Source organism: Littorina saxatilis, linkage group LG12 (assembly GCF_037325665.1).
Source record: "Littorina saxatilis isolate snail1 linkage group LG12, US_GU_Lsax_2.0, whole genome shotgun sequence".
Taxonomy (NCBI): Eukaryota; Metazoa; Mollusca; class Gastropoda; order Littorinimorpha; family Littorinidae; genus Littorina; species Littorina saxatilis.
The window spans coordinates 82,304,373-82,325,537 of NC_090256.1; the positions used below are offsets into that span (position 1 = coordinate 82,304,373).

Consider the following 21,165-nt stretch of genomic DNA (forward strand, 5'->3'; position numbering starts at 1 on the left):
GCAACATGCTTCAAGGGAAAGCTGTGCTGCGTGCCGTTCGAGGACACATACTTGTTGACGCAGCACTAATTATGCTGTTGCTGTCTGACATATTCCGTGTGCCACTGCCACTGCCCGAAAGTGACACAGAAAAGAATAGAGATAAAAACACGCAAGATGAGCAGACAGAAACACTTTCGACCCCTTACGAGTCTGAACTCAATGTGAACCAAGTTGACGCACTGAGCATCAATAAGGACACTGCTGTGCAGCTTCACGGTGTTCTAGAGTTAGAAGCAGCCTCGATGAAGGAACTCAGAAACAACCTACAGTTGCAAACACTTGCTGAAGTGTTCCTCCAAGACAATGCGACCTTAGAGGATATCCTATCAGCAGGTGAAAAGGCGTTAGTGCTGCTCTACAACGGTAGTTCCAGAGAGGGTCTCGATGAACTTCGCTACCGACTCTTCTGTTCAAAGGTAGCTGTTGGAACAACGTTTGTGCAAATTCACACTCTGCCACCCACCTCAGCAGCTGCCCGATTCCACAGCATGCGAGTGTACTTGCAAGTACAAGAATGGATGGGACTCAAAGTGGCCATGGATCCCACGGACTACGGCTGGAAACTTGAGCATGGCATCCTTGTTCCAGTGACAACAGATCTGCCGGCAGCACCAGCCGATGTGTTAAAGGTGATTCGCTGCACATGCAAAAGTGGTTGTGACACAAAGCGGTGTAGTTGCAGGAAACACGGACTAGAGTGCACATCTGGATGTGGGGAATGTCGCGGTGTTGGCTGCTGCAACTCGCCTCTACCGTCTTTTGAAATCGAGAGTGAAACATCGTAACCATCATGTTTTCCTCAAACGGTAGGCCTATTGTGTTATGCACTCTTTTCTTCACCTGTAGATGACTTTGAATGAAAGCCGTCCTAGGAAGTATTCTGCTGAAGAAGACAAAGGGATAGGAATAGGTATAGTCTAGGAATAGGTATAGTCATATTAAAGAATGCGTATTTCTTTTATCGTCCGTACGTGAACAACGCATTGCAATGCGTTATTGTTCATTTCATTTTCATTATTTTATTATCCCAGGGCTGGGAAATTCGGGTAGCTTCCTCCAAATGAAAGCTTGCAGCAACAAGAGTGGTGCTAACCAGGTGTGCGCGTGTTAAGGTGTAATCAGCTAACTGCACTAATAGCAGAATGACCAAGGTCTTTTACGTCTTACTGTGGTGACACGGGGGTGGGACATGGATACCGTTTCTTAGTCTGCACATACACTTGACCCTTGTCCGTCCACCGGCTTAATAAAGTGTTCCTTATAGATGATGGTAGGCTAATGAAGCGGCGTAGAGTGGAATTTTGCGGCGTTATTGGCAGAAACAAGGGTTTTTATATGTGACGTAATCAAACCGTCATAAAAAAGTTATGCAGAGGCTGCCAACGGTATAACTCGTTGGGAATGTTGAGACAAGCTATCTAAATGCGTTGCAACAAAAAAACTTTCTGTAACCATTTTTTTTGGGTCTAAGCATAATTCTGGACAGGCTCCCCACGCTATTAGCATGATTCTTTCTTTATTTCTTTATTTGGTGTTTAACGTCGTTTTCAACCACGAAGGTTATATCGCGACGGGGAAAGGAGGGGGGGGGGGGGGGGGGGGGGGGGGAGATGGGATTGAGCCACTTGTTAATATGTTTCTTGTTCACAAAAGCACTAATAAAAAAAATTGCTCCAGGGGCTTGCAACGTAGTACAATATATTACCTTACTGGGAGAATGCAAGTTTCCAGTACAAAGGACTTAACATTTCTTACATACTGCTTGACTAAAATCTTTACAAACATTGACTACTTAGCATGATGTAATGGAACATTCAACAACAATAAAATAAAGTAAAAAGCTACTAATCATAATGAGAATAACAGGATATGCTATACAGTACTATAATGCACATGCTGTACTGAATATATTGTAATGTACATAGGCTCTATAAAGTTCTAAAGCAGCAAAAAATGCAGACAAGCAAAACGCATACACAAATAATGTATCTTAATACTGTTATTCACTTTGGCAGTAATACCTCACACTCAGGCAAATCGTTGGTCTGCTGATCAAATTCTGCATGACAATAGTTCTGATTACATGCGGCATCAGTATTGACAACAAAGAGCATGTGTTCTGTTTTGTACATGTTCTGTTTTGTACATGTTCTGTTTTGTACATGTTCTGTTTTGTACATGTTCTGTTTTGTACATGTTCTGTTTTGTACATGTTCTGTTTTGTACATGTTCTGTTTTGTACATGTTCCACTTATTCCATGTTCCACTTGAGAACTGTTTCAACTAGACTTCAGCTCTTTCACTTAATGAAGAGTAAAAATTGCTCACACGCTCATAAAAACAATTCAACTGTTGTGGAGCACAAAAGGGATTGTAAAAATGTAGCTTGAAATAAATGCTACACAAGGCCAGAGGCAATCAAAGTTTCTGAGCAATTCTTGCTCAGCCAGACAGCCGCCACAGCAGAAGGGAACTACAAAACAGCGAAACACCCCCCCCCCCCCCCCCCCCCAAAAAAAAAGAAAAGAAAAAAAAAGCGAGAAACTGAGGTCTTATACTGGGGGTAAAGTGTTATGAACATAATATCTGAAGAATCAAGAATCAAAAAACAAGAAAGCTAGGTTGTTGGAACGTTTGTTATTGACAAAACAATACAATTTTTATTTAATGAAGAAATTTGTGAATGTATTGTATTGTATTGTTTTGTCAAAAACAAACGTTCCAGCAACCTACCTTTCTTGTTTTTTGATTCTGAATTTTGGAACGTTGGCAGTCTCTTTGTTTTTGGATTTGAAGAATCAAGGTTTTAAAAAGGGAGAAGTCTTAAATTGGGGGTGGGGGATCCACTGTAGTGCCTGTTTAGCAAGGCCCTTTCAATTAGAGGACACCTCCTAGGAAAGGACTCTCTTTGTCAGTTCTCTTTACCAAAATATACCCAGTCATGACAAGGTATCTCTCTATTTACTTCGGTTCAAATCTTTGTGATCATAGTTCAGTACATGTACATGTAATTATATTTATTGAAACGTGGTTAGGGGCGGGGATATAGCTCAGTCGGTAGCGCGCTGGATTTGTATCCAGTTGGCCGCTGTCAGCGTGAGTTCGTCCCCACGTTCGGCGAGAGATTTATTTCTCAGAGTCAACTTTGTGTGCAGACTCTCCTCGGTGTCCGAACACCCCCGTGTGTACACGCAAGCACAAGACCAAGTGCGCACGAAAAAGATCCTGTAATCCATGTCAGAGTTCGGTGGGTTATAGAAACACGAAAATACCCAGCATGCTTCCCCCGAAAGCGGCGTATGGCTGCCTAAATGGCGGGGTAAAAACGGTCATACACGTAAAATTCCACTCGTGCAAAAAACACACGTAGTGTACGTGGGAGTTTCAGCCCACGAACGCAGAAGAAGAAGAAGAAGAAACGTGGTTTATTCTTTGAACCATACTATTCAAAGTATCTCTCTGTTAACTTTGGCTCAAAACTTTGTGACCACAGTTCAGTAATTATTATATTTATTTCACCATGCTTTATTTTTTTTAACAGTACAATTCAGTGGCTACAAAAGATGTCATTTAAATCCTTTGAAAACTGTCATCAAATTTCATCGCACCAGGTGAATAGTTTACTGTTGTTCGGCAGTTTCATCTCCTCAAAACTATCTTGGTTCTTCAGACGTAAGATGTTATGATGCGGCTGGCCTATACTGCAAAGAAACTTGGCTTCTTTTCTCTTGTTTGGGCAGATGCGTTCCCATCAATGTTCACATTTTGCTCAAATACTGCTTACTCGTTACCCTTATCCAACATACATGAACATAAACTGACAAGTGGAACGGGTAGTTCTGAACACTATTATATCACACAAGTGTAATGACTAGTTTCCACCACCAACACAATACAAAAACACTGTGTACAAAATAAATACTAATGTAAATATATAATACATTAAACCGATGATACAAAGGGAGAACAGAGTTAGTGTGGTAATTGTAATATATTTAGCAAACGGGTGTACAGCAGTTTGATACATGTATAGATCTTTTCGGAACCCGAGGAGCTCTCGTGGGATGTCCGTACTACTTGCTCTTTGTTATTCTTTGAATGTCGCGAGAGTTGAGTACATCAAATCTTCGCAGCTCTTGCGAGAGTCTGTCCCAGATGCTTTGCTATTCTTGAAAGGTTGCAAGAGCTTCGAATTTCCAGAGGGTCTATTCTTAAAGGTACTGTCCTCCACTTGTAAGCTATTTTGTACGACTCAAACCTGCCCAGGTTTTTGCATGCACTTGGGCATATACCAAAATTCAACAGCCTGGCAACTTTTGGTGGGTATATCAATTTGAATTTGTATTGTAAACATTATATTTGTTCTTGCAGTTTATCAACAGTATTATAGTACATGTATACAACTTTCAAAGAGCAAACATCATTCATGCCACACAAATATTTACATACAAATGTCAGAATGGCTTTGAAACATACGGTGTAAAATACAATCGAACAAAGATGAAAAAGAAAACATCCTGGAAAAAAACCTGAATTCCCACCCATACCCCAAACCTTTGGACAATCATGTAAATAAGTTGGTAGCATGATTGTAAGAGTACAAGTTAAAAGGTATAACAAAAATGACCAAACTGGTAATGCTGATGGGAGGGTAAGGGGTAGCTGATGAAGGGGGGGGGGGGGGGGGGGAGGGGAGGAAGGGTAAAGGGGAAGGAGAAGAAGGTGTAACCCCAAACAAAATACCAACAGACAGGCAATTGATAAATAAGATTACATTGCAAGAACTTTGAAACAAAACTAATACAAAAAAGACAACAAAACAAAAAGGCATCCTCTCCCCATTCTTTCTTTCTTTCTTTCTTTATTTGGTGTTTAACGTCGTTTTCAACCGTTCAAGGTTATATCACGACGGGGAAAGGGGGGGGATGGGATAGAACCACTTGTTAATTGTTTCATGTTCACAAAAGCACTAATCAAAAAATTGCTCCAGGGGCTTGCAACGTAGTACAATATATGACCTTACTGGGAGAATGCAAGTTTCCAGTACAAAGGACTTAACATTTCTTACATACTGCTTGACTAAAATCTTTACAAACATTGACTATATTCTATACAAGAAACACTTAACAAGGGTAAAAGGAGAAACAGAATTCGTTAGTTGCCTCTTACGACATGCTGGGGAGCATCGGGTAAATTCTTCCCCCTTACCCGCGGGGGGTCCTCTCCCCATATGCAAAGCTATCCATAGTCATAATCAACACACACACAAAATGAAAACATTTTGTGGTAGCTCAAATTCCCCTTAAAGCTAAAATACATCCCTGAATATATTCAAAAATCAAAACAATGAGGATGGAATGAGAATGACAAGATATCTGTGGTCTGAACACAAAAATGACGGATCAAACAATGGCTGCAAGTATCCAATAGACTTTTTCAGGACATAACTCGGTCAAGGTTTTTATTTGTTGTGGAAGAGTCGTATTCCTTGAAACTGAGCAATGAGCTCCAACATGCATTAAAAAAAAAAAAAGTCATCATATTCTTCATGGGCTGAGACTCTCACATACATTCGTGTTTTGCACGAGTGGGTTTTTACAAGTATGGTAAAAACAACAAAAAACTACTCCCCCGCCCATTAGGCAACATACCCCACTTTGGTGGGATGCATGCTGGGTGTTTTCATGTTTCTAAATTCCACCAAACTCTGACCTGAATTTTTACCATGCGTACTTGGTCTTGTGTCTGCATATACACACGAAGGGGAATAAGGCACAAGCAGGTCTGCACATAAGTTGACCTGGACATCTCCACCTTTAATCCACCATGCGCAGCTGGGATTTGAACCCTGAACCTTCCACAAAGAATGTTGACATCTGAACCACTAGGCCACTGCAACCGTCTAAGTCATCATATCAAGCAGAAACTACATTTTGACAGTTTCCGTTTGCTATGATAACTTTTTCTTGGAAAACATGCACACTACGACACAATTGGAGAGATCGCATCTCGGCCAACCTCCGAGGAATAAAACTCTCCCCAGCGCATAAAAACACTGACATAGTTATTTCCCAACATCATCTATTGTATTGTCCCCGACTGGCCGTCTACAAAAAGCAACACATTTCTAGTCTGCACTTTCATCCTTTCAGTCGGAGTTCTACAAGTTCATAACTGTAAGATTAGGCCCGAGGGGGAAACGTGCAGTTGACTGAACTTGGGAAAAACATTTTGACGTATGCAGTACCCGCAATGTGAGACCCTCTGAAGTGAGGACATCGATTAATTTGACTAAAATATATATATGTACATGTTGTTAAAGGACACCTGCAATGTGGGGACACTGTTGACAGGTCTCAAGGGTGTTCTTTAATAGCAGGTGTGCACCAACCATGCAACATCCCATCGATCACCTGCATCAGGGTTTAAACATAACCATACCTTACCATCAAAATTGAACTTATTTCAAATTTAGGATTCTGCAAATAGAGCAGAACCCAGGTTAGGCTAGGCAAACACAATGTTCATTTTGGCCTTGGGGACAAAATTATGATACAAAAGAAAATATCTGGCAGTAGTTAACTCAATTCCAGCCAATGTTATACATAACCTATACACAAAGAATTGGTACATATTCAGGAAAATACATTTTACAATGTGGAAGCTCATTCTGTGACAACATTTAAGCAAGAAACCATCAAAGAGATTACAATTTCGAAACTTATTGTGACCAACACGTTCACTCCAAACAAATGAATATGTTGTCTCTATTATTGTCTCAGCCCCTCCCCCTCATTCACACACACACACACACACACACACACACACACACACACACACACACACACACACAATCTTTAATAAACAAAACTGTGTAGAAAAACAACAAAACTATCAAACCAACCTAGCAGGATCAAGCTCTTGACTTAACATCAGACGACTGTACAGTAGAATCCCCCTTTTAAGACCTAAAACAAAAAAATACAGGCCTAAAAAAAAAGATGGAGTCTTAAAATGGGGGGTAATGTTACAAAGGTTATAAACTTCTTCTTCTTCTTCTTCTGCGTTCGTGGGCTGAAACTCCCACGTACACTCCTGTTTTTTGCACGAGTGGAATTTTACGTGTATGACCGTTTTTTACCCCGCCATTTAGGCAGCCATACGCCGTTTTCGGAGGAAGCATGCTGGGTATTTTCGTGTTTCTATAACCCACCGAACTCTGACATGGATTACAGGATCTTTTTCGTGCGCACTTGGTCTTGTGCTTGCGTATACACACAGGAGTGTTCGGACACCGAGGAGAGTCTGCACACAAAGTTGACTCTGAGAAATAAATCTCTCGCCGAACGTGGGGACGAACTCACGCTGACAGCGGCCAACTGGATACAAATCCAGCGCGCTACCGACTGAGCTACATCCCCGCCCATGGGGGGTAATGTTACAAAGGTTATAAACAAAAAGTTTGAAAAAACAGGGTCTTGAAAGGGAGGGAGTCTTAAATTTGGGAGGACTTAAAAGGGGGTTCCACTGTATGCTACAGTAAGCTGGACCTGACATGGAATTCATCATTTCTGTTATCTGTGTTTATTCTTGCTGTAAACCAACAACTAATCAAACAAACAAACAAGCAAACAAATAAAGACAAAATCATGTCAACTCTAAACGTTCACCATACCGAGACAGAAAGACAGGCATTCACATCGCAAAGAAAACCCTTGTGTTTTCCTCTGTAAAGAAAACAACGAAAAAAAACACCTACGGGGTAGTACCAGGTAAGTGGGTGCTGTTGCGCTTTTAACACAGGGTAAAGGCATGCAGACTTAGCAAACATCCGCCATCAAGGCAAGGAGAGAACAGGGTTTTTCTCCAGAGCTGTGTACCATTTTGTGACATGCATTTTCTGTCCTTTAAATGATTATAACGTATATTTAACAGCAACTAGAATGTATTCTCTTTACTTTTTTTTAGTAATACTCCAGTTAGATAATGACATAGACATGTAAACAAACACATATTTTTGTGGTATAATCGTCAGTGTTCAAATCCATGTCACAACCTTTGGTGTCCGTGTTACAAAGTTGACATACTTTAAAACCCTTGTAATTTACTGAAAGAAGACAAACAAAATGTGCAAGTATCTTAACCAGTTCTTATTAATGGAATCAATTTGTACAGGTTTAAATGTCTCAGTTAAGTAAAGAACTGTCAACTTCGTAACATGGTTTCTACTGGTACACAGCTCTGGAGAATAACCCAACATGAGATCAGCTGTAAGTAAGACAAATATTTTACAGCACCAACTTTGTCCCAAAAGGATGCAAAAGATTGCATGCAGGAGCCAATCAAGTTGCAAGGTCAGAGAAGCAGCTTAGACCTCTGACTGACCTTGTATCACAGCTGCCATAGCAACAACTGACCTCTCATGGTGTTGCTAAGCAACAAAGGCGGCTTACAGCTGTAGACTGGCCTGTGTCAAAGCCGCCACAATAACACTTGATGCCAGACAGTAAAATGTAAGCACTGTAAGTTAAAAGCATGGCATATAGTTGTGGTTCCATAGGCTAATAATCCATTTCAAAACATACACAGAGCATAAGAAGCTTTAAAAGAGTGAACTATACAGGATTGAACAGATTAGCATACAAACAGTCAGCAGGTTTAGTGTAAAATTCATTAAAAATCTGGCTCCTCTGTCTTTTAATCATGAAATGCACATCACTCAGTCCTTTCTTTGATAACATTCTCAACAAAAACAACCCAGTTCAGAACTTTAACTCCACAATGACAAAATCTGTCTCAATCTGCCAGATGCTTCTGGCAAGCTTTTCAATTAATTAACGATGCTCAATTGCTTCAAAGAATGTGAACTGGGTTTCCATCATATCTAGATCAGCAATGATGTAGCCTACATGCAGCACACATTTTCTCCAGCATCCATTTGCTTAATTTCATCTTGACTTTCTTGGAGTTATTGATGAATTAGGCTCTATGCCGTAGTCCATGCGAGTCCAAACAACATCTTTCCAAATTGCAAGCAAAAGAAGAACGCATTTCACACATTTTTGAAGTTTTTATATTTGATCACCCCATGTGCTCAGTCACTTTGCTTATAGTTTGGGCGCTTTCATTTGATACATTGTCGTGTGTATTCAGGAATTTCTTACTGTACATCATGATTTTCAGGACAAGGGCCTGCACTTATTTGTGTGAAAACAGCTTTTCTCCATTACTCTGCCCAATATGCACAGTAACACCCTCACACAACTTTCACAGGGAAGTTCAGCACACTCGTATCCCTGGTGTTCCACGCTCAAAAAGCCAGCAGCTCAAAGTGCTGCAGTTTGTGATGGTTGCAGGTAGAAGATTGAAGTTGAGCACCAGGTTCCGTTCCCGTGGTAACAAGACATTCTTCACTTGCCACATTTTCTAATACTTGTGCTCCACCCTGGTGACAAAGAGAAAAATTATAAAAACAATTGAAACACAATTTTAAAAAAAAATCAGTACTGTTACTATAAGGCCAAAAAAAAAAAGTCTGTTTACGGTAACCCGACCGACCCTATTTTTTTCGCGCGACCCTAGACTTTTTTTTGGCATTTGGGGGAAAAAATTAAAAAAAAGAAGTTTTTTTTGCAAAATAACGTAAAAATATGGTTTTTTGGAAAGAAAAAAAAAAAAAAAAAATTCCCGACCTAACGACCCTATTTTTTGGGCCTATGTTACCGTAAACAGACCTTTTCTTTTGGCCTAAGGAGACGGAAAGTAGTTTATTTTAATGCTTCTTATTCTCTCTAGTGCCAGAAAACTTATTTTGCTGAACTCTCCCTTATTATTGCTGTCTATATTTAGAGCGCTTATACTTGTACTTTTTTCTTAGACCTTTTTGATACCTTAGCAATCCTACCTGGGTTGTTTTGTAACCATTCAAGTAACTGAATGTATTCGTTTTGGGAATCTTACTTATATCTGAAAAACTGTAAAAACATTTTCACATTCACAATGGTATAATCTGATGTACATCTGAGCAGCATAAAGTGGGCTTCTCATTTTTACATTGCTTGGAAATCCACACATTCACGGAAAAGTTGGAGCCTTGCACAACTAAGAGAGAGCAAAAAGACAGGAAAGGCAGAAGAAAGTTAAAAAAATCCGAAACTCCGGAGAGCGTCTGTACCGTAGTGGTAAATTTCCAGATCTGTGTACTTCCTCCGTTACAGCGCATGAGACGAGCAAATGGTCCGAAGGTCAGATCAACATCCAAGCACAACAAGTTGGCAAGGCGTAAGTCCCCTCCGGTTGTTTGGTACCATACCTGTCGACGCAAAAAAAAACAAAAAAACAATATAGACAATTACAAATGTCTGTGATAAAAGCTAACTTGTCTTGTTGTCAGCACATAAACAAATTACTTGGGAGAATAAAATATAAATTCGTGTGGTAACCACTTGGACACCGACAAACTTATTTCTTTGGCTGCATGGACATCACATTTGTTGGTACTGCTCTGCTTTAGCAGTTTGCATGGTAGCCATGTGGGCATGCTTTTCATGACAGCAACAAAACTTTACAAGCTGTCACACCGATTTTCTTGTTTCTTTTATCAATAACAATACATACCACCTAAACACATATTTTTCTAACCTAAAACAAATTGCGTGAAGTGATATCAAAACATTTAGTTGATCTGTCGGCCTGGAACTAACAAAAAGCAACACTAAAAACTTTACTAAATGTAACAAAAAGAAAGCATCTGCAAACGAAAATCAAATGGACAAACAAAATGTACTAAGCTATACCTGATCTTTTGACTGATCCCCAGTGCTGCACACAGCCAGCGTGAGAAGAGAACGCTTGTCATAAATGCTGCGCTCCGATTGGACGCACAGTCCCGACCCTAGGTGTTTAAGCTGAAAAATAACCAACCATAAATATATCACCCAGCAGTAAAACAATCTAAAACACATTAGCAAAAAATTGTATCGTAATTAACCAGATTCTTTGATTGGCATTAAACAAAAGTCAGACATTACAAATGAAGTGTGTCTTATGCTTGGTATCGCCTCGTATATGGACAAAATCATTTTTTTTCAAAGATGCTATGATTTGTATCACCCTACAGTCCAACAATTACTGTACATGCATGATAAAATTCAAAGAAAGACTGTAACTGCAGTGACATCTACCAACATACCAATCCCTTGCGCTTTGTTTCCACTTTCATGAAGTTGTTGTTTTCTTTCAGCTTACTGTTCAGCAATTGCTTTTTGACGCCAGGATCCACTGAGGCAGGTAGTGTCTGCACAAATACACATCACAGCTATACACATTTTTACTAAACTAATGCAACAAAAATGACCAAAGACATGAAAATGAAACAACCAAGCATAACTTTACAATCAAATAAAGCACAAGATTTTATTTAGCCCAGTGTGGTAAAACACAGGGAATATAACTTGGCAATGTGGCAGTCACTTATCCACGTATACACACACATGCATACTCACAAATTATTAAAAAGTTCCTATAACCTCATATCACCAATGTAGACATTTCTGACAAACCATCTCACTGCATAGATTTAGACACAAAGAAGTGTCCCTTTTTTTTAAACATTCACCCAGAAGCCTCATCCACAAAAGAACAGACGACGTTTGTGTTTTGTCAACACACATGACAAAGGTTACATGGATTCTGACAGCCTGTCATTTTCAACAGCCTTGCTACTGTGAATGACTAATCTATTGAAGCAACGGTGCATGTGTCCAATGCAGTTTTTCCAAACACACGTGCATAGTACAAATGAAGAAAGGCTTTTAAAAGCACATTTTGTTTTATGTGCACTGATCGCACATACATGAATAATATTGTGAATACCAGTGAGCTTTATCAAGAAAGGGGTGATCATGAAAGAGCATTATTACTGTTATTGGTTTAAACAAAACTTCATTCAATTTTAATACCGTGACATATGTACAATATTTGGCATTAAGGATCTGTACTCAAGCATGATGCTTATAGCGAATAGTAGGTGTAACATGACAGAAATAAACACGATGGCGTCCTCCGAAAGCGGCGTATGGCTGCCTAAATGGCGGGGTAAAAACGGTCATACACGTACAAATCCACTCGTGCGTGTGCAAAAACACGAGTGTACTTGGGAGTCTAAGCCCATGAACGAAGAAGAAGAAGAACACGATGGCGGACATATTATTATTACAGGCAAATCCAGCTAACTCACAAACGGTTAAGTCAAAAATTCGCTTAGCACACAAAGAAATTCTGGTCCGGAATTATCCCTCTTTATCTATGTGTACAAAGTACCCTGAGCTCGAAATGGGATTTCTCTTACGTAAGTCGAAAGACGGATAGCACACAACAGAAAGTCAGTCCCAAAGACAAAGTTTACTCTATATTTACTACAGCAACTCGAAACAGCCAAGTCTCACACTAGCGCATTGTGTAACCTTATTCCCTTCTTCTCTACACGGACGCCACACGGACTGGTCAGTCGGCAGCTATGAAGTGAAGTTAGGAGGGGGCGAGGAGTAAGGAGAGGCGAGTGGTACTCACAGTGTGTGTTTGTGTGTGTTCACGGGTGAACCACGTGGTTACTATACGGAAGAAGAAGAATTCAAATTGTGGGTTGCCTCTCATTCAGTCTTTGTTCAGTCTTGCGTTCATCCACAATCATGGCAGAGTCACGGAAAAGAAAATTAACCTGTCATATCTGAGAGAGGAAACACTTCGTGCTCTGTGTGTGCGGCCAGATCAAAGGCATTGTGATAGCTGGGTGGCCTTGTTTACAGACACGACCTTCTTCCCAGGGGTCAATGACCCAGTTTTTGCCATGAGAGGTGGTTCCCCTGTCATATCTGAGAGAGGAAACACTTCCTGCACGGGGGTCAGTGACCGGTCAGTGACCGAGTTTAACAGAGTCAGTGGAAATCTGTGTGTGCGGCCAGATCAAAGGCAGGGCAGTACCTAGTAGCTGAAACATGCATTATCACAAGTTGTTTGACTGGTACTCAAGCGGTCTCTTTGATTTTTTTCGTAGTTCACGGTACTATGACCAAGTCGAAATTTCGGATAGGACACAATAACAATTCGGTCCCTTCAATTTCGTCTTATCCGGATTTGCCTGTATGTTATTACTGTTATTACCTGTTCAGGGTAGATATTATCCAGGTACCATTTGAAGGATTTACACTTGAGACCCTGCCGCAATGCCAACCGATCAGACATATCCCCAGGGTCCCCATTCTCCGCACCAGGACGAGTTTGGTAAAAATATTTCTGTTGAAAATCAAAAAAATTCTCCTGTGAATTACTTCTCATTAAAAGTTTACTGTACATATTTTTTAGCACTGACATAAATAAGAATGCAAAAATAAACTAGAATTAGCCCAATATCACACACTACATTTATGCAGATGCAACATTACACAGGAAAATCCTTTGAAACATGTTGGCCATGATGCAAAATAAAATAAAATTGCTTTGAACCATTGACAACGGAAACGTTATTAATAACTATAGCATTCAAGGTCATCCACCACTCTCCTCTGAAAAAAGTTTCAGTATCATGTGAATATTCACGGGGAAAATTTGAAATGAGACGACTGGAAACTTACCAAGGGTGAAAAAACCCCACCCAATTCACACAAAAACTAAACAAAAAAAACCCAACATACAAAGCACAAAAAGAAAAGATTATTTCAATCATACTCAGATTTGGTTCATGAGCCAATTAACATGTACATGAAGGCATGTACACTGTCGGAAGAAAGAAAAAGGTCTAAGAAAAGAAATGGAGTTGAACTATTAAAATAATCATGAACTTACTTTGTAGCCATCCATCCAAACAAGCGCTACACGCAGGGAATTCTTGAGGAAGGAATCTCCACCAGGAGATCCATAAGGCCGCCTCTTGCGGAAGATGTGTCCCACTCGTGAACATGGAATGATTTCTAACCGGCCCCCACACATCCATATCTGTGAAAAAACAATTTTGACAAAGTTGTTCCATTTAAAAAAATAAAAAAAAGTGTCCAGTGAAGTAAATTGGTCTGTTTTAATTGAGATAGCACCAAGTTTTTACTTTAGGAAAATGTGAAAAATACAGAAACATGACAAATTCCAAGCATGCATACATATAATTCAAACTACTGTAGCAATTTAGAGCTGTCACTTCAAAGCTGAAGCTACCAAAGATTTCTTCAATTTACATATTTTACAAAAACGACATGCTTCAGATTTAACAAATGAATATAAACCATGTTTTCCTGTCCCAAAATTTCAAGCGTATTATCAAAAGCTCTTTTCGAAAGACTAATATCTTCAAAATGTGCTTTGTCCCATGAAAGTTCAAGTTTGACAATTTCCATCATTGTAGGCAGAAGTATCGTTTTCAGGACTCACCCTGAATGAAATTTCAAGATTTTCTCCTCCCCAGACATCCATTCCCTCGTCGTATTCTCCCAGATCATGAAAGTACTTGCGGTCCATGGCAAAGAGTCCGCCTGCCATTGTGGGAGACCTGCACACCTCAAACAACCATAACTTAACACAATGTACAACAAAACGTAGAAGAATTTGAATAACAGCTGTATCAGTCCTTTCTTCCCCAGTCCCTCACTTCCTGAAAGATGAACTGCAAGTGAGCACTATCAATCCTTCAGCAGTTAACTGCATCAAATGCCTGAACTAACCTGAAGAAAATAGCACAGTGAATGCCCATAGAACTTTGTATGATCTAATTCGTCAGAAAACTGTCCCAAAATGGCTCCTCAGGTGTTCTATCTTTAAAAAGGTGTTCAACTGATAAATAGAATTTAGAGAAGAAAAGGCAAAACAATAATAAATAGATCCATGTGCATATATTATATCGTCATCCTTACCATTATCAGAATGATGACTCTCAGGTGAAGGAAAGTACCGCTCAACACACAACCACCACCAAATCCCACCCCAAAATGAAGGACTAGCTCACTTACGGAATAGGATCAGCGATAGCCTCAGGGTTGGAGAAATATGACTTGGGCAAGGAGTCCCACTTGAAGTGCATGCCCCAGTTGAACCCTCCCTTCACCACACTGGACGACTCGTAGGCAAACGTGTCAGCATTCACAATGTCGATGATAGGAACGGCCACATTCACTGGGTCCTCTTTGATTCTGGCCAGCAACGGTTCTATCCACTTGGTGTTCACTTCACAGTGACTGTCTAAGAATATCAACACCTGTAAGGAAAGGATCAAGTAATTAATTGTGGAAAAGGGTGACAGGATGATGGTACATTAAGGGGTTGTAGTTTTAGGTGAAGCGAGTCTCACTCTCAATATTCAAAATCTTTGACCCAGTGTCTTTTATCCTCCAATTTCTCCATGGCTACGATTCATGCATACACCGACTAAAATAGTTTGTACTGCCCAGGTATCAAACACAATACATGTAACCTCAATCTAAACCTTCTTCTTCTGCATCCATAGGCTGCAACTCCTGAGTGCACTTGTGTTTTGCATGAGAGGGCGTTTTATGTGTATGTCTGGGGTTTTTTTGCTGCCATACAGCCAGCCATAATTTTGTGTGTGTGTTTTTTTCTTCAGAAAAAGGTTCTTCATTACACCAGTGTTACTTTTCAAAAATTATCAGCACCTCCATATGATAAAAAAAAAGGTTTGAAATGCAAGAAAATGAAGCTTGGTATACTGGTATATAATGCATTTTATTTTTAAGGACACAGGTGGCACCAGCCGAGTATGTCCCCACATAGCAAATGGCCGGTCATGACAGGTATATCTATACTTTGGTCCAAATACCAGATATAAAAGACAACAGCAGAGAAGTGCCCTCTCAAGCCTCACATCATGGGTACCACTGTAACGAATTCAGATTACTCCCTCGACCACATTTCTCTTTTGCTCTTGTTGATCTTGTATACACTCCGCACTGAAAATCCCCCTCCCTTCCATAGTACTGATGATTTTATTGACCTTAGGTACTTTACATTAATGGAGTCAAATTCGTTCAACAACAAAATAGTATTCAAACTTAGAAATTTGCTTTATCGTAAAATCCTTCCCTTCTCATTCAAGGGATGTAACTACTTCGTGCACGTTTTCAAAGGAATCGAATTTTGGGGTGAAATCTATCAAATTTCACCACCAATTTCTTTCCCTTGCAAGAAATTGACATGCTTTCTCCCTCAAATAAGTGTACTTCTTTAAATTCAATTTGACCAGGAAACAACATTTCAGTCTCGGGTGTATAGCGAATGAGAAATCTGGTTGAGGGAGTAATCTGAATTCGTTACACCACAAAAGCAGTCAGCTTACCTCCCCTGTGGCATTGCGAGCGCCCAGCAAGCGTGCTCGTATGAGGCCCAGTCGCTCTGCACTGTACAGCAATCTCACTTTGGGCAGCTTTTCCAAATAACGACTCAGATTTCTTTGCAAAAAGGCTGAGACAGAAGAAGTAAAAAATCAACATAAGCATAATTAACATCTTTTTATGACTTGAACGCTGAAATTCAATGTATGAATGCAAGGTTTTGCAACATTGTCTGATTGTATCGTATACATTTTGTTAATAAAACATATTCCATAAAATGATGTTTCCAGTTTTCAGTACTTTGAGTGATAATATGCACTTAATTAATGTTACCTTGTATGTAGTTCCATATATATATATATATATATATACACCAGTAAGAAAAAAGCAAATAGCCACACATCACTGTAAAGGAACTTGCACTGGTCGATCTCTAAATATGCACATGGCATGTGTGCCCGTGTGCGCGCATGTTTTTTTGTTTATGTGTCTACAGATGCATCCTTGAGTGAAGATACACAAACTTAAAAAAGTCTGAACAAGACGTACTAAATTCACTAGCATCGTTGACCAGGATGATTTCTTGGACTAGATGAGAGGGTGTTCTCTGCAGTGCAGTATGCACAGTTCTCAGCAGAGCAGACATGGCTTCATTGTGGAAACAGATCACAATACTTGCAGTAGGCAGGTCAGCATCATAGGACTTTCTGCGACATCTGAAAACAGAACAATGTCTTTTAATTCAATTAACTACAGGGGACTTCCACTAAATCGAGGTCCACTATATCGCGAAGACCTCTTGGACCCCCCAAAAAAACAGGACCAACCTTTAAATTTGTTTAAATTTGTTTAAAATGGTTGTTCCCTGTTTCAACTTTATATTCAAGAGCCCCCCCCCCCCCCCTGTCTTCCTCCCTCCCTTTTATGGTTCTTTGTGTTCTTAGCAGTGGTGGATGAGACTGCAGAGAAAGGTGCTCCACAGTCTCTCTTACTAGCAATCCCTCCTCCTTTACGTACATTACACTGGCAAATATGGGCGGGGATGTAGCTCAGTCGGCAGCGCGCTGGATTTGTATCCAGTTGGCCGCTGTCAGCGTGAGTTCGTCCCCACGTTCGGCGAGAGATTTATTTCTCAGAGTCAACTTTGTGTGCAGACTCTCCTCGGTGTCCGAACACCCCCGTGTGTACACGCAAGCACAAGACCAAGTGCGCACGAAAAAGATCCTGTAATCCATGTCAGAGTTCGGTGGGTTATAGAAACACGAAAATACCCAGCATGCTTCCTCCGAAAGCGGTGTATGGCTGCCTAAATGGCGGGGTAAAAACTGTCATACACGTAAAAGCCGTGGGAGTTTCAGCCCATGAACGAACAAACAAACAAACTGGCAAATATGCTGTACAATATTTTGCCCTTGTTTTTGGACTGGGGTTGTCAATTGCAGAGCCTATGAATGAATTTTTTTGTGCAACGGCAGAGGTGAGAGTAGTGTTTTTGTCTTTCTCGTACTACACCAAGAAAAACTCTGACAGTATTCATCAAAATCAAATTCGTGTTCACATGTCAAAACCAATATATTCTAATCTAACGAATAAAAAAATTAAAATTTATTTTAATTTTTAATTTTTTTTGCTGCGGACCCCCCTTTTACTCAATGTTTCGCGAATCGGATATATCACGATCTCAAATCTTTGGACCCCAAAGACCGCGATATAGTGGAAATCTACTGTATCACCCGCGCCAAACTTGCCAGTTCATAAAATCAGCAGGCTTAAGACTATGTCTATGAGTGACACAACTGTCAAATGCTGAAGAAGAAGATAAAAAGGCAATTGTTATATATATAACAGATCCAGTTTGGCTCTTACGACTGCAATAATAATTTTTTTAAATCATAGAGTTCAGATCATGTGCACGGCCTTAATTCAAAGGCAGCTGTCATCATAGTTTTAACATAATATAAAAAAAAAGTAGAAGGTCAATATGCAGAAAAAACTACGCAAGAAAATGTCAGATCTTTTTGACCTGGCAGTAATTTCTCTTTGATATACTGCTATGGCATTATATCACCAATCCTTATTCATTAATTCAAAAAGTAAAAATCAATCATATTCTTAAAATATAAACACTAATACTCACCATCCACACCATTTCTTTATCTGAGGGCAAATTTATACTCATATTCCATCAACATTTTCATATCGAAAGCTAAAAGAAAATGTACTTACAACTGATTTCTGGAATCAGGAATAGGACGGACGTATGACAGTTTATCACTGATATACTGATTGAAGGAATGAAGATGATAACCTGCAAAACATGCACACACACACAAATGATGTATCATGCTTAACCTCTGATGTTAATTACATGTTTAGCCAATAAGATCACTTACGGTTTTGAAATAAAACACACGGTAAATTACTAAATTGCAACAAGCAAAAATCATCATTCCAACAAATGAGTAAATGAAACATACAATCAAATTTAAACTTAGTCTGTACTTTCAGCTTGATTTTCAAGCAGAACCGCCATGGGAGTGTTGACATCAAATTATTAAGTATTATTATATATATATATATATATATATATATATATATATTCTAGATGAATACCCGCTTCGCCGGGTAGCCGGCTTCGCCGGGAAGAAGTAGAGCCGGGTGAGTAGCGCACCATACGCGATTGACGCCACACGAAGGAAGGGAGATAAACGCTCAAAACACTGGAGAAGATAAGGAGCGTTGTGGACAGTGACCTTCTAAAAATAGTAACGGGAATATGGATTGAGCGTTGTGGACAGTGACCTTCTAAAAATAGTAACGGGAATATGGATTGACGCCACACGAAGGAAGGGAGATAAACGCAAAACACTGGAGAAGATAAGGAAGAGTTACTGGGAATGGATCTGGGAAGATGAACAGAAAAACCAAAATCGGTTCAGCGCTGCGCGCTGAGAGCATGTGTTGAAAATTCTCATCGACCAGGTTGTGTCCGGGGTCTACCTGAATATGCCCACCAAATTTGAAGCAGATCCATCGAGAACTTTGGCCGTGCATCGTGAACACACACACACACAAAGACAGACAGACACAAGTCGTATATATATATATATATATATAGATAGATATATATACTACACACAAACATGTGCTATAAACTTCCTGTAACACTGTCAAGTGATGTTTAACATTATTACAAGCACAGTCATTGCAAACTAAGTGCAAGCCCTGCATAGGTCATTTTAAGAGGTGTATATATATATGTGTGTGTATATATATATATGTGTGTGCGTGCGTGTAATTGTGTGTGTGTGCTAGTGCTTGTGTCATTGTCAAAATGAGAGACAAACTGACATAGTTAGTCAAAGTGCAAGTGTGTGTATGGGATTGGGAAGGAGGGGGTTGTCAGAAATGAGGGAGATGGGAGTGCAAAGGGGTCAAGGGTGTGTGTGTGTGTGTGTGTGTTGGGGGGGGAATGAGAAAGGTGTGTTTGTGTTATGTAGCCACTCACCTTCATCATACTTTCTTTGATCATCTGCAGTGTTGATCTTGTTGAGTCTTGTCAGATACTCTGTATTGTACACTTCTGGCTCTCCCGGGACCAGTAAACTTTCATCTCCATGTCCAGCTGAGCGAAGCAAGGTATCACGTACGCCATCAGATCTGTGCTTGAAACGACGCTTGCTGGCCCCTCCAAGACCGAAGCCAAATGAAGACCAGTACAAAATAATCCAGTAACCAAAGCAGACGGTCACAAGAATGATTGAGATTCGTTTGAATTTTAAACGAGGCATTGTCTTTGAAGATAAAAATGTTCTGCTAGGAAAACCAACGGTGAAAGTCCTTTATGGCAGATGTGATTGCTCTGAGTGTGAGATTCATGTTGTTCGGAAACCTGAAAAAGAAATGAGTTCATTGACATAACGTACATATCTTAAGTACTGCAAGCATTATGCAAAAATAAAATAATTAAAAAGTGAGAGAAAAAAAACCAAGTCAAATAAAAAAGACCCCCCAACAGAGAGAGAGAGAGAGAGAGAGAGAGAGAGAGAGAGAGAGAGAGAGAGAGAGAGAGAGAGAGAGAGAGAGAGAGAGAGAGAGAGAGAGAGAGAGAGATACACACACCCACACCATAAAAATTAAGGAATCACTTATGTTGTAATATAAAACACATCCAGAAAAAAAACATGTACACTTGCCAGGCCAGAACTGAGGTGACAAACTATAGCTTCAAAGGGGAGTAGATATAAGAATACCAACAGCCGGCTTGAAAAGTTGGGTTAATTGACCAGCTTTGACCATAAACCCAAGCCCAAGCAACGCAAGTGACTCACTGGAATGTCTACGTGAACATTTCGTTGCTGTATTTGTAGGTCCGATTTCCATCCACACCTCCGTTGGTAAAAAAGGCATCACAGTTTCCTTTTCATTTGTGACTTCGGTGTGAAATAACAAGTAGTTGGTAGAATCCAAGGACATTGACGCTTACTGTTCCGAATCACTGTGGCGTGTCAAAAACCATCCAAGCGGAACCCCTGTGCCGTGGGGGGGTGCGATGGTCAGATCGTCGCCGAGATCGTCTGCTATCTTTAAAGTTGAACAATACGGATTCGGATCAATCGATGAAGACGTACAGTTTCTGTGCGTCACGATCTGAAAAAGTGGGCTTTTATATCTGATTACAAATACCTCCAGAATGAGAGAAGAGCTATTCTACACCACAAAATAAAAGTTTGTCTTTACCAAACTTCCGAATTATTCTACAAACGACTACAGAGTTATGTCCCCTATAAACAAG

At 40.0% G+C, this 21,165-nt stretch overlaps 1 protein-coding gene across 1 annotated transcript; it reads right to left on the reverse strand.

Annotated features, from left to right (window-relative positions):
- Positions 1 to 1,630: 1,630 nt before the first annotated feature.
- Positions 1,631 to 21,139, reverse strand: LOC138982943 (polypeptide N-acetylgalactosaminyltransferase 11-like). Its single transcript, XM_070356339.1, has 13 exons — positions 20,702 to 21,139; positions 19,879 to 20,262; positions 18,597 to 18,678; positions 16,920 to 17,086; positions 16,376 to 16,500; positions 15,036 to 15,280; positions 14,461 to 14,578; positions 13,885 to 14,034; positions 13,204 to 13,335; positions 11,234 to 11,338; positions 10,839 to 10,949; positions 10,217 to 10,354; positions 1,631 to 9,487 (listed from the first exon to the last, which is right to left on the reverse strand). Exons 2-13 carry the CDS (start codon positions 20,159 to 20,161, stop codon positions 9,353 to 9,355), a joined length of 1,791 nt encoding a protein of 596 aa, XP_070212440.1. The 5' UTR covers positions 20,162 to 20,262; positions 20,702 to 21,139; the 3' UTR covers positions 1,631 to 9,352.
- Positions 21,140 to 21,165: the final 26 nt, after the last annotated feature.

Excerpts from the sequence above, each read along its gene's own strand:
- LOC138982943 (XM_070356339.1), bottom strand. The coding sequence starts at position 20,161 with ATGCCTCGTTTAAAATTCAAACGAATCTCAATCATTCTTGTGACCGTC. Across the intron at positions 14,579-15,035 it reads GCTATCGCTGATCCTATTCC|GTCTCCCACAATGGCAGGCG; the intron begins GTAAGTGAGCTA and ends TGAGGTGTGCAG. Across the intron at positions 13,336-13,884 it reads TTTGGATGGATGGCTACAAA|AAATATTTTTACCAAACTCG; the intron begins GTAAGTTCATGA and ends GATTTTCAACAG.